The following is a 14,388-nucleotide window of genomic DNA, read 5'->3' on the forward strand; positions in this document are numbered from 1 at the left end:
CACTGGATCAGACCCCGCAAATAACTAGCCAAAAAGAGAAAACCTAAAAATTGGACTCAAAGGGTCTTTTTAAGCACTTTAATCCTTTCGCGCTGACTGTTCCCAGCGCGTCCATTCCTGGCACCAGATACCGTGCAGGGAAAATCCTACTCCCCAAGCCAAGGAGTTAAAGAGAAAGCTGCTAATCAGCTAAATAGAAGCTGGAATCTGTTCATATGAAAGTCTCTTTTTTTTGTCACCTGAGGGACATCACAGTGTTCCGAAATACACTCTTGACATCATTTGGCAGACGGACCCATCTCATCCTACATGATTCATCCCTTAGGTTATTTTTTTAATATCAGAAAGTGAGCTTTTAAATGCCAAACTAATTTTGCGGGTGGTGGTGGGGAAGTGGAAGATATTCCAAGTGGTCTCACTGGGCCGTACACCAACTGCGTCCACCAAATGGCTTAAAAAGAAAGTCTTCCCATGGAGCTCTCCGAAACAAAGCAAACTGGCAGCCACATCCAACTATTACCTAATATTTTGTTCCTGAAGTTCACGCAGGCTGCATTTGAAACATTAGAGGAGAAACAAATTCTAGCAGGTCCAGATGTAGGACAGCAGGACAGGAAGTAAGCTAATTTGAGATGGGTTACTGCTCTTGATAGTACCCACCTTCTGTCCTTATTGCCTGTAACGAGCATGTTTGGAGGACTGTCCTGAAGGTTGACACACGTAAAGTCACCCAATGAGTTGCCCAGCTTCTGCAGACACTGACTTGTTTCCAGATTGTAAAGAAGAATCTGGCAGAAAGAGCACAAACACCAGGTAAATTCAGTACAGGCACAACAGCTACATATTGCTGCAGCATGAAGCAGAGCCGAGTTATTATCATTACCGGGATGGTTTGCAGGCCTTGTTTCTCAATATTCTAACACGGAACCAAGATATCCCTATGGAGATAGCAATATCACACACTCAGAAATATGAAAATACAACGGCACAGGGGAATCCATCAAGAACGAGAGCTGCAAGGCTCTCGGCAACCAGTATCAGACAGGTATAGGTCTTGGGCAACCAAAGAAAGCCATACAGATTTTATTCAGGTCCATTCTTTAGGGTTTACAGGGAAGAGCAAATCGCTTCTTTATTAACTTTAACTTTTGAAATAATAGGAAAAGTAAACGGAATCAACATTTGGAAGGTTTAGACACATGGGCTGTGCAAGGAGGATTCAATAAAATACAGCAAAAAGATGAGAGAGCAGAACTGACCCCTGACTCGGCGCTGCCAGGCCCTGTCGAAAGGTTCTGCACTAAGAGGCACATCCCATCCAAAATCACCATTCTTTTTAGGGAAAGGAATAAAAACCACTCTGGTTTTAAGTAACACTGAAGATCATTGCACTAAATACTAGAAGACAGATGCAAGTTATTTCCCTTCTGTTCATCCTCCTCTCCTTTGAGCGGCAATGCTGTCTGGCCTTTTACTTTCTAGCTGTGCAATTTTAATAAGCATCAAAAAGGCTGAATTAGGAGAGCAGAAACAGATGATTTTGTGATGGGTGCCTCTAGGCAACAAAAGTTTAAACCTTTAATCCTTTAAAAATCCCTAGAAATACTGCACGGAAGCGCAGAGACTCTGCAGGTTTCCTCCACCTGCCATTTCTCCCAGCTAAAAAGGCGGCACAGTTTTATTCAGGCATTTTATCAACTACCTAACTACAGTTAATACATTCATACACGATTTCCTCAGCTGCTTATAATATTTATAACTCTGCTAACCAGCTCCCTTTCCCAGCCTTGTCTTTTTGAAGTTATCTGTGCTGCCTTGCATTATATCGCTGTTCAAGTCGCATGCCTCAAATACCAGTTTTTAGAGTGTGATTTTTCATCCCTAAGACCAAAGTAGCTTTTCCCAAGCTCTGTAAAGCAAGAGAGACTCTACCTTTGTAGACTTAGGACATAAATGTTGCTTTAAAAAAAAAAAAACCAAAAAAAACAAAAAACACTGAACTTCCATACCTATGAAAAAGTATCTACAAATGGACTCAAAATTTTAGATGTAAAGACTAATATGCAGCCTTTTCTGAAATATAGCACAACTTCCAACAGCTCACTAATCAAAACCAGAGATAATGATATTTTGGCAAAGGTACTGCTCAGAGTTTCTAGTGCAAAGGAAACTAAGGTCTGGGCCTAGCAATCAGATCTTTCTCTTGAAAGTTTTGAGCAAAAGACAAAGTCACTAAACTCTGCCAAATTCAACTCGTGAACAATAAAATGGTTGGGTCAACAGCAACAGATGCCACCTCCCAATCCGAGATTCTCAACCAGCCTTTCCCAGCTGGGCACTAAAACTCTGGAGAAGAGAGAGGGCCTAACGCTGTGTTGGGAGAGTCCCCGGGGGCTAATACTTATAATGAGCATCCATAAACTATTAATTTATCTAAATGACCAAAGCTCCCATCTATCCTATAAACATAGGATATGTACTCAAAAACTCAGTCATGACCATGAAAGACTATCATGAAAACTTGCTTCCACATGGCATTTAAAGATTGCCCCCTTTTAAATCTGAGCAAGTACTACATATTCGCTTGCTTGCAACCTTACTTTTAGACCTGGAACAATTCTTACAAGTAGGTAGCACCAGCTCAAAAATGATTTGTTTCTCCTTTGCATCCGTAAGAAAGAGAACCTGCAAAAAATAGAGGTTCAGGTCCACAAAACTCAAAGAAAAGCTTTCTTCCTTCTTATCACTCTCTTACCCCCTCCACTTCCTTCTCTTCTAACATCAATCCCCACTCTTCTAAGGTTTTTGTTTGTTTGTTCTAGCTTTTTATGGTGCTGCCGTGTATTTCTAGCCAATTAGTCCCATCATTTGGGAGGAAGGTGCTCTTTGCAGGTTTTACCTACCTGTGAATTCAGCTTCTATCTCGAGCAATTTTATGGTCTGAAAATGAGTTTCAAAACCTCATCCTGACAAATGGATAATTAAAGAAACAAAAGAAACTCTGACAGAACGCATTTTTAGGTCTGAATAATAATTTCTTGAAGACAGGGTTTTTAAAAGCGTACTGACGACAACTTTGAAGCTGCTAGAGCACTTCTGATGAGCTCTTCCGTAATACCCCATGGCAACAAGGATTTTCTTTATAAAGGCCAAGGAGAAAGAATGAAAATACCTGGTCAGGAGGGACTTGAAATAAGGGCCTGTATGTTAAAGGGCAGATAAAGCATAAGATCTTTAGGAGGTTTATAATCCTATAATGCACCCTGCAAAGGGATTACCCTTTTAAAGACATTTATAATCCTATAATGGACACCCACGACCAGTGACCTAATAGGTGCAGAACCGAAGGTAAGTGAACCAAGAGCACTTGGGTGTGAAATGAAGTACCCTGGGATAACCCACTAACAAGCATCCCTTCCCCCAGTGGAAGTCCGGGGGCACCAGGGAGGAAAAACATTAAATACTCTGGGCAGATGTATCAGGATCTAACGCACAAAATAAAAAGTGTTACCTATTAACATTGTTCAAATGCAAAAGTCTAAGTTGTTGGATAGGAGCCAAGCAATCTCCCAGAATGCTTAATAATTCAACAAGCCAGAAATAGCCAGAGTACCTTTACCATTATGTTTAGTTAAAGACCGCAGAGATTAGAAAACACATTATCCATCTCAGAGGCGATTCTTTCCATGTTACAAGTCCCTTAACGACCTTTACCATCTCTCCCTCGCTCTCTCTCTCTTTTAATAAGGCTGAGCAAATGGGACTTCATTTTATCCGATTGCCACAGACTAGCGATATTAATTATTCATGCTCGTACTCTCCCTTTTGTTAAGGTAGTGCATTAGACTAATTTCCTTCTTTACTGCATGAATTGGGCAAGTCTCAACCTGTGGCCACCGTTCTTAGACAAATGCACTGAGAAACAGCATGGCAAATGTCTTCGAATAGGGAGAGGAAGAAAGGAGAACTTGCTGTACTTTCAGGAGCTGCAGATCAGCGGGTACCAGGAATGCTTTTAAAACACTATCCCAGAAGTCAAGAAAGAGGTCCAAATGGATAAAGAATTAAAGTTTCTGTAGCCAGAGTAGCTAAGCTGTGAGCTTGCTTGCATCTCGCAGCTAAGTGAGGTCAAGCATGGTCTACGCGCTTTGGTTGAGACCCTTCCAAGAAAAACCGAGGAACTGAAGGAAATGCTGTTGATGGAACTCTTCCATGCACGTCCAATGCCCCAGCAGGTGTTCAGGGATCCTGTGCTGTCGGAGATGTCTTTTTTGGATGGAACATTAAAACAACAAATCCCCAAGCGCTTGTTATCAAAGAGCCTGTGGTACTTTCCACAAGAGCAGGGGTGTTCAACCCACTGTCCTGGCTGAAAGCCAGCAGAGACAACTGCTTTGTGAAATAGCCAGTTTCCATCTGCAATTGCATTTTTGCTTCTTAAGTCACCACAACTCATGGCTAGTAAAAAAAAAAAACTTCTTTCAGAATTGGGTGAAGCAGTCTTTATATATAGTATACACAATTCTTATTTAGATGAAGTATTAAACAGAATATATTAGCAAAAATATAGTCAAACCATGCTTTCAAAACCTACATCCTCCTCCTTACTGAATAACACACAGGATACCTTCAAAAACTACCTTCCCGGAAAGAACCGTCTACGATAGGGGTATCTGTCATTTTACAGATAGGTAAGCAGAGAGAGAAAAAAAATTTGATTCACCCAAAGATGCAGAGGAACAAACAACAAGACGGGGCTCAGAGTTTGCATTTTACTTTCAAATTACATTGCTCCCCTTTCCTTCTGCCCATCCCTCTGCCAAAGCGAGAAAACGCTGCCTGAATACACACCAACACTGCCAACAAAAGAAAGGGTCATGAAATTGCCAGGCCACCACGAATAAAAAGGGATCTGGGTTTAACCCGGGTCAAAACCATTCAATTCCAACGGCAGCTACAAAAGCGACAAGGCTATTTCATATGCATTTGCAGCAGAAGTCATCAAATTAAGTACAACATATGGTACGCACCGCTGCAAGTTTGAATTTTATTTCTAAGGGGATGTGGAAAAATATTTTCAAAGTTTACAAGCCTCGGGGGCACCGTTTCCCAGTGCAAATGTATTGAATTGCCTACTGTAAATATGGCACATAACACTGCAACAAAAGAAAAAAAAAATTTGACTATTAACAAATGCAAGGTCAGCATATTGATACTTGTACACAGAGATAAGTGTTCTGGCTCCATAAATTTAAGGATGAGCTAAGATTTAAAAGGAGCAGACGAGGGAGACAAGACAGACAATCAGAGAGAAAGAAAAAAGAGTAAATCATACACAAAACAGCCAGTAAAAAAAAAGCAGTTAATATACATGAATAATGGATGTTTGATTTAAAAGCAGTTTACTCCAATATGATGTAATTTTTGACAATCGGCCAGAGAGACTATTTTGCAAGTTCTTGCCAGATATAAGTCATTGTGCGAAGCTGGTAACACAACCGCTTCTCTGAGCATGTGGAAAATTGACTTTCATGCCATCCTAAAGGTGACTTTATGCTGGCAAACAAGAACTTTATTTCACGTGTGCTGAGCTGCACTAAGCGGCCCTTAAGCAATGCTTAAAGACCTACTCGGAGAACTGCAAAAATATCAGCGCGTCTAAACAGCCTGCTGCAAACCCGGCAGCTCAAAAGCCAGCCGCGCACCCAACCTCTTCCTCCAAATTTCTACGCCCGCCGTAAAAGTTACAGACGAAAGTATGTATGCAAAAGTTACATACATACGGCGCTTGCCGTTAGCTTTTCCTTTTAAGTTTGCATTTGACTGGAGTCAAAAAGGAAGACTCCAAGCTGGTACAAGGAGCGGAGCCAAGCGTTGCGCAGGCAGGCAGCGCGCGAGCTCCGGCGGCACAGTTCTGCCAATGCACCTGCAACCTCTGCTGTTCCAGCACTGGACACGTCCTGAGCCCCGACTGCCAACGGCCAGGATGGTGCCAAGCGCGATGGTTTTGTGAGGTGGACAGATGTCTGCTAGGACCTGGAAGGAGGTCACCGGACTCGTTTAACTCGTGGCTGAAGACTGATGTAAGAGTTCAGGTATCCTGAGATGAAAGGATACGATGTTTGCTTGCTGAACCACCCACTTGCTAAAAAGCAAACCTCAACCCCAAAACACACTTTTCCTCAGCTGAGGACAGGGTAGGCAAGAAGGCGGCAAGCTAGTGGTTAAAAACAGAATGAATTCTCTCGTTTCCCAGATAATCACCTTGAATATTCATGGCACATCCCAGCCGCTACATTTTCAAAACCTGAGATACCTACCTAAGCAGCTGTGCCAATTTTGGACTATGCACATCAATGCACAAACAGAAAAAATGCAGAATGTCATTAGCATTAGCCAATGTATAAGGTTTTTGTTTTTGTTTAACTTGCAAAAAGGATTTTGGGGTAATTACAAAATTGAAAAATCAAGATGGCAGATTCTGTTATTTTTCAGCAAGATAGAGGTTAATGGTTATACTGTACAAAAACCAGGCAAGGAAAACGCCAAATCTTTTTGAAAAAAATGTATTTCTTGCAATGCCCAACTTATAAAAAGTTACACAGTTCAGATCCACAGAAAGAGGCCTCTCTCTCCCACACTGGAATCAATACTAAACAGTTTGTAAAGGAAAAGGTATGTAAAACACCTTCCACCTTCAAAGATCTGCTAACGCTCTACAGTACTACAGCTCCCAGAATGGAAACATTTGGGCAAATCCCACATGTTCAAATTCAGTCACCAGCAAGACATGTCCTTCTACTGGTAAGAAAACAGGAGTTCATAAAGACCAATTGATTTATCACCGACATGTAGCCAGTGAAAATTAGACCATTTACAAGGTTCACGGTGGTTAAGAAAACTCATAAGCATATTTTTTAATTAAAAAAAAAAAAAAAACAAGATAAAAAAACGTAAGTCTTCAGAACTCCATAGCAACTGAGACATGACACCAGAAGAGACAGTACAAGCTTACCAGTACAAAAAGGAATGATTTCAGTTAAAAAAAGGTGCCAGAAAGGTGTGAGGGCTTATATAATACATCTGTGACCTAAAAACATCATCCAGAGACTGTAAAGTATCAGATTCAGTTTAAAGGATTATTTTAAAATTTATAATTTAATTTCTTCCAGTTAATATCAATTCATAACATGCATTTCAAGGGGCTAATTCTACTGGATACACTCGCATTAGCAACTAGTCAAAGGACTCTGCAGAAACGTTAAACACAGCAGCCAAAAAACAAGGCAGTATTTGAAGCGCTGATGAGGGTAGACAAGTAGGTTGAACCTCATTCAGCCAGTACAAACCAATCATCAGCTCAAAACAGACAAAAAAGGGAAATAACAAGCAATTCCCAAGGCATCTGATCACAACGTTTCTATCCTCCTGTTTCTGTCTCTCTTGTTTCTAGGATGGAGTATCTAAAACCATTACTGTTCTCCTTCTACTTCTTTCTTCCCCATCCTCCTCTTTGGAAATAATGCCTTAGTTTGTGCATAAAGGAACCAAAAATAAAGACACATTCTGAACTGTGCCTTATAATCATACCATCTGAGTCACGGATCCTGCATGCAACACAAGAGGAGTATTTCAGAGTTACATGAACTTAAAATAAAATTCTCTTGCATGACTACTGTGAGAAGTTTCTTTGGTGGAAAAAACAAAATGCTCCCATGTTGATTAGCTTCCATCATCCATAACTGCTGAACGCATTAAGAAGTTCATCCCCTGACACGATGAGGAGCACAGCCAACTCTCGTTTAATTCTGCAGATGTCTGTAGAGTTGCATCAGAAAATAATTTCACAGATGATGCTCATAAACAAAATTCAAACATGTGAACACCAATGACTGTGATACTGCTGCAGAGTCTCGATCATTGGTCTCCAAGTCACATGGAATGGGTTTGCTGTTACCTATCAGACACTGTCCTCCAAGGCACGTCCACCGGATGTCACGAGCATCACTCTCGGTTGAAAGGGAAACCCATAATTAGGGGTTTGCCTGTGATTCGTTATCTGGTCTATATTATTACCTACATAGGAACCAAGGTGGGAACACGGGTCTGAGTATCTCAACAGTATAGTATTTAAGGAAAACAGCACATTCCACACTGAATCAATACACCTGAAATAACCCTTACTACAGAAATTCCTGTTAGCTTAACAGAAAACAAAGAGTTCCAGGAACACCAAACAAATGAGGACTAACTTTCAAGAAAAAGCATCTCATATTTGGGTTGTCTGGTGCTTAATACAGTGAAAGTTGGACTTCTCCCCACAGCTGAAGCATTTATATCCTCTCCGCATTCCTGCCTGTCATCTCACAAGAAGCAAGTCTACGCCACGGATTTGATGGTTTTTCCTCCTCTGTTCAGCACATCGACGTTAAAACCCCTACAAAATTTACACCTCAAATCTCTACGCTGCTGTCAAATTTGGTTAAAAATAGACAATGATTAAGTCAGTAACATTAGGGGTGCAAACTTACGCTCAAAAAAATAAAATAAAAATCCTTTGTGGGGGGGAATACCAAAACCCGTGAGCCAGAAGAAACACAGCTTTTACCCTAGAGCAACCCAGCCACCAGCAACCGGAGCTGGGATTCTCTCTCAGTGTTTCCGAGATCCAAAGCTCTCCTAAAGACAGATTGTCAACTGGTGACCAGCGTAATCAACCAACGCGGAGTCCCTTCACGTCTGTGTGAGAATAATTATCGTAATAGACATTAGTAATTAATTTCCGGCGTGATGTCAGCTGGCGCGGCAACGCCAAGCGAGCGTCCTTGTCAAACACGCCGCAGCCGTCTGGGCTCCTTCAGTCACATCTCCCTGATTAGGATGCGCGCTGATGCGCGGCTTAATACGATCTGCCGTCAGACGCCAAATACTTCAGAACTAAATTAGGAAATATGTTGGGCTTCGGGGGCCTAAGTGGATTTCTCTCTTCCTTTACGAGGCACAAAGGCGACCGCCGATGTAACGCTCCCGAATGAGGCAATTTTACCTTCTAACCTCCCACCTCTGCGGGGAAAAAGAATTGGATTAGGGCAGCAAAGGAATTAATAAAGACAGCGTGGCCTCCCAGCATCTCTCACCCCAGAGGTAGTTACGGTGGCCTCAGCCTCTCCCTAGTGGACGTGAATTTTAAGGGGAAATTAGATGCAGCTGGACAGATTTATTCCTAACGCAGGGTTAGCCCTAAATAAAGCTTTCCTGTTGCCAGAGAATACGGCGTTTTTATACTACGGACGCCAGCTCCTTTCACCGGGTTGCTCCCTCTCCGCTTCCTCCTGCTTCGTGCTGCGCTCTCCTTTCCGCTTTCCCGGTAGCCTGAAGCATAACTACAAACAAGAGAATGAAATCAGGGAAGGGGAAAATTAGGCACGACACAGGAAAGGGTCGGAAGCTCTTCTCGGGGCCACTGGAAACTCCTCCCTGGATTTACCGCCCACGTAGACAGCGGCCACGCCACGCGTGCGAGGGAGGGCTGGCGGGATTCACCGAGCCCGCGTTCTCCAGGGGTGTCCGCAGCCCGGTCCCTGCCGTACCGGAGAAACTCAGGCAACTTACTCTTAGCCACCCGCTTCCCAAAGCGCCCCCCAGACACAGGCAGGGATCACGGACTGAACCGCTACGGTTAAGAGCAACTTGTTCCCAAAGACTTCGGGGAAGCGGCTGTTGGCTGGATTAATCTTAAGAGGCTGCACATAGCCGACAGCCGCAGACCGACCACTCCTGCTTAAGTAGGTCTCTTCCAGCTCTGATTTCTGTGCTAGCCAGGTGCAACGCACATAAGTTTAAAGCTACACATTTTATGTGGTTATATGTAATTTACTTGCCCAAATTCAACTCTGTGACTAAAGTTTCACAGAACCAAATGACAATTCACACAACTAAACCACTGAGTCAGTTTGCAAACTCTTGGAAACAGAGTCTAAAACAAAACAAAGCAAAAAACAACAAAAAACAGAGGAGACGGTGAACTTTTACTGACCAAAGAAAGTTGAAATTAGGCAATAAATATTTACATTGCTAATCCAGACTAATCCCATATTTGATGCTTATTCCCAGCCCTTGGTTTCACTGGAGTGCTATGCTCCAGACTCTGGAAATTCAGAAGAAGAGCTCAGACTTTCAAGAGCTTCACAGTAATAATCCCCAGACAGAGTACCATGATCCCAGACAGGATTCTAAGCCCCAAAGACATTCCATTATTTATGTTACTATTTGGGACTGCAAGCTCAAGAAAGCATCTCCTGCAACCAGAAGAGCTGCACTGGAAGCATGCCGCAGCCACGAGTCTTCAACAGAATTGCAAAAATAGTCTGGTTTTATCTACTACACTGAGAAACACTGATAAAAGCAGCAGAGTATTACAGAGGCTTCAAACCCATGATCGCTATTTAGCTTCCTTTAATATAACAGTCAAATCATTATCACCGAGAGGAAAGCAACTTGGTTCAAATACTCAAGTGAAAAAAAAAAAAGTCCTGAGCACTGCATGAACAGAGTTGACAGGCTGCTCAGGATGCCCTCCTCAGACAGTATTACAGGTTTGGGGTTTTTTTTTTGGGGGGGGGGGGGGGGGAGCAAGGGGGTGTTGAGACGAGTTCTCCCTCGACCACTGCTGTAGCACAGAGCTGAATCAGCCGGGCCTCACTTAGGAGCAGAGAACGCACTGTATCTACAGTGAACCCAGTCAGCCAAACAACAAGCCCTCGCTTGAGCTCACCAGAAGAAAATTGATATAAACATCAGATTACTGCATTAAAAAGGAATGTTCCTTCTACTGTCAAAAAAAGAAAAAAAAAGAGAGAAGAAAGGGAAGAAAATGGTCATTAGCATGAAGTCTTCTTCCTTGGCTAATCGTGAAGGTATATAAATCTTAGAAATAAATAAAAATTAAATACCTGGTTGGGCTCATTCAATAACCAGCCAAAGCTTTTGACCCCAAAGGCTGCTTCATTCGCAGACACATCGAGACATGTGACGGGCTGACCATAAACAGAATGGAGAACTTTGCCGGGATCTTCTGATTTCAGGAGATAAACCACGTCTTCCGCAGCTGCTACTGTCACCGGACTCCCCGTAACATCTGGAACCAGATTAAGGAAGTTGACCTAAAAGAGCAGACTTTTCATGGTTATTACAGCCAAAAATTCTTTTATATCATCATATGCTAAACTGAACAAATTAACTGGATATCAGCTATCTGGAACCATCCCCCTTACAAACTAAGTTTATACAAAGATTGAATATCAACTTTAGTTCTGCATATCTGCGAGATCAGCTCCTATGATGAAATCAAGCTCACAGTCTTTAGAATGAACCCACTTAAAAAACAAAACAGAAGACATAACAAAAAAAACCCCAAATTGTCACATCAAGGAAAGATGACTGAATGGACTCGTTTTACAGAAGGTGGTAAAGGACAGAAAGATTAACAGGGGACAAGCAAGAGGTCACCATAAGGCTAACATGCACAAAGCAAACACCAGGGTTAGAAGGTGAATGCAGCGCCCGGGAAAGGGATAACACACTCGGGCAACCACTGAGGAATAGCTGATGCATAGAAAATTTACACTCTAGCTTACTCCAAAATCACGTGTTCATTTACATGTATCCTAAACCAAAAAAAAGAGTCAGGTCATGACTCCAGGACACCTCGAATTTCAGCTCCCCAATCTTCTACTAGATCACAAAAACGTTACTAGGCAAGAATGATGTGACCTGCTCTTCCCGTTTCAGGGAATGGTTAAGACATTGCTTAACAGTCTCCCTATGGGAAGGGCTGAAACCCCTTAACAGCATGCCTGGTTTCTAACGCAGCTTTAGAAGAAACAGCGGTGTCTTGGGTGTTTCTTTCACATGTTGCAAACCGACATTTCACAGCAAGCAAGATGCAAGAGTAAAATAGATCTAACTACAATAGGGCGTGTGTTGTTGCTTTAACATTTTCACTGGGAAACTTGTTAAAATTGCTTGGGGGGTTTGGTTATTTTTCAGTATTGTAAAACTGAGTTAGCTTTGAAAGAAGGGATGCGTCAGGAACGGTTTAGATCACAACTTCTTACGCACTAGCTTTACAAGTCAGCGCCTTGCGATGGGGGAGAAATAGTCGCAAAACTTCAGTGACAGAAGGTGCAACCTACAGAAGCTGCGCAACTAGTTACAGCTTCACAAGTGATCCTATTAGCTCATCTGCAATATCCTGCCTCAGAATTAATCAGATAGCGCTGATCTGGAATGAGACCTTCCGTGTTAGCTCCAATTCTGTGCGAGAATACTGATTTACAAAATGAGCCAGCTTAGTTTAATGTTGACAAAAAAAAAATAATTAAAAACAGCCAACCTCCTGCACCATATGGACTCCTATTCATTTTCACTTGTAGTGTAAGCCAGCATTTCACCCTTGCTCTTCAGTGATGAAAGCCTCATCCATTAACCTGCTACTAAATCACAGCCTCTAGCTGATAATGCTGTTGTCTAGTTCACGCAACACTCCTGTAAGATTTTTATAAGATCCCCCTTAACCACACCAATAATAATTAGCAGATCAGAAGCTCCTGGAACGAGGAGCGTATGGAACGAAGTTGCGTAGCCTGGAGACTCACCAATTTCTGGATTTCAAACGTTTCTGTAGTTTGCCAGAATCCCCTGTCATTAGGGCTTTCCACTTTGACCTCGAAGCCAGATGCCGTCGCTACCGCTGCACGCTCCGAACCAAGAGCCAGAGCCTGAATCCTCTGATTGTGCTGGTAACGATGGATGGGCTCCCGTCCTACCATCAGACTCCAAACGCTAACAGTTCCTGTGTACAAAAGCACAAAGCAAACAGCTCTGCGTTATCTGAGAATTTAACAAAACCTTAAAGATCGTTTGAGAACGTACGTGTATAAGCATTCTGATGAGAGGGGTGAATACACAGAAAAGAGTCCAGGGCAGGAAAGCAGAACTTGGGGAAAGCGCGCAGCAGGACATAATTGGGTCAGGACAGGACTTTCCAAAATTATGTGTTCTGGCATTAGAGGCTCTGTTGCAATTCTTACTTTTTGGCTTTCAGATAACACTGGTATCTGCCTTGAGGAAGGCTGCCTGACCTCTCCCACTTTTCCACATTTGGGGAAGATCAGACTTTAAACGGATACTTAAGTTCTTGCTCTATTATATACTTGCCCTCAATTAGCACCGAAAAAAAAAAAAAAAAGAGAGAGAGCGCATGCTCTAAAGAAAGAATCCACATTTAAATTTATGTAATTCTGCTGCACGCAAGTTTTACAGAGTGAAGAATCTAAAACTCTGCAAGCAGAGCAATCAGGGCCGGGGTTTCAAGGCCATTCTCAACACTCAGTTTGCAACCAGCAGCAAAACTCCTAATCCTCGTGCTCTGGAAAACAGAAAACGCAAAAGAGTTCAGTGCTTTCAGAAAGCTACAGAACACAAACCCCAAAGAACATAAGAGTACAAATCAGCACTTTTTCCCTGCATAGACCACCAGTAGCCTATTTAAAAGCACGATGCATTAAGCCAAAGATTTGAACATGAGTAACACAGAGGAGTCAGGAGCGTATTGCAGAACAGACGGGCCAGACAGCACTGGAGACTTCAGGGCCACCTTTGCACTGAATTAACGGAGAAGCAATCTTCAAACATGATAGACAGGGCTGGAGCTGCAGAAGCCTTCCTTCTACTTCAGCACGGCCATTAATGATGAAATGATTAATGGTAGCTCTTCCTTCAAAAGGAGACATAAAAGCTCTGACAGGCAGCTGTGGACGGGCACCAATGCCAGTTTGCAAACACTCCTCCCGTGTCCCAGAGGAGGCGAAGCAAGAGTGTGGTAATGAAACTGCACGTAGCGAAATGGTATCTAAATGAGTTTAAATTGATTTATGTTTGCTTTTGTAAAGATTATTTGGTATCTGGAAAGTGCTACCCATGTGAAATAATGCAGATAATCCTTAAGATCCCTGTCTAATGGCACTCCCACTGAATATTTATATTCCTCGCCATGGGAATGAGCACTATAATGGGGACCATTTTTGTTTTATTAGGGATGCATATTTAAATTAATCTGCTATTTGCCTAAACAATTAGCTGCCTCTGTTTGTTTACACAAAGCCAAAACTGCAATTAGGCTTCCATCAAAAAGATAAGCCCCGACTAAAACTGTCCCGATGGAGTCATAAGGGCTCAGAGCAGAACTTCCCAAAATTACTTCTTAGCATAATGGTAATTACGTTAATTGCTTGAAAGGTAAATAACTGCTAAACTGGTTTCAAAAAACAGAACGGTAGCCACCAGCACACGCACATGCTTAAAACAAGTTAACAAATGCAAATGGGC

The 14,388-nt window shown here is 42.4% G+C and overlaps 1 protein-coding gene across 1 annotated transcript in view; it reads right to left on the bottom strand.

Annotated features, from left to right (window-relative positions):
• FBXW8 (F-box and WD repeat domain containing 8) overlaps positions 1–14,388 on the bottom strand; it is a 52,394-nt gene that overhangs the window by 7,704 nt on the left and 30,302 nt on the right. The window contains exons 6-8 of the mRNA XM_067307024.1: positions 12,657–12,853; positions 10,953–11,162; positions 661–788 (exon numbers count right to left, since the gene is read on the bottom strand). Of these exons, the coding sequence (XP_067163125.1) occupies positions 661–788; positions 10,953–11,162; positions 12,657–12,853 (535 nt within the window). The remainder of the gene's footprint in view (positions 1–660; positions 789–10,952; positions 11,163–12,656; positions 12,854–14,388) is intronic.

The sequence above is a fragment of the Apteryx mantelli genome, chromosome 17 (assembly GCF_036417845.1).
Source record: "Apteryx mantelli isolate bAptMan1 chromosome 17, bAptMan1.hap1, whole genome shotgun sequence".
Classification (NCBI taxonomy): domain Eukaryota; kingdom Metazoa; phylum Chordata; class Aves; order Apterygiformes; family Apterygidae; genus Apteryx; species Apteryx mantelli.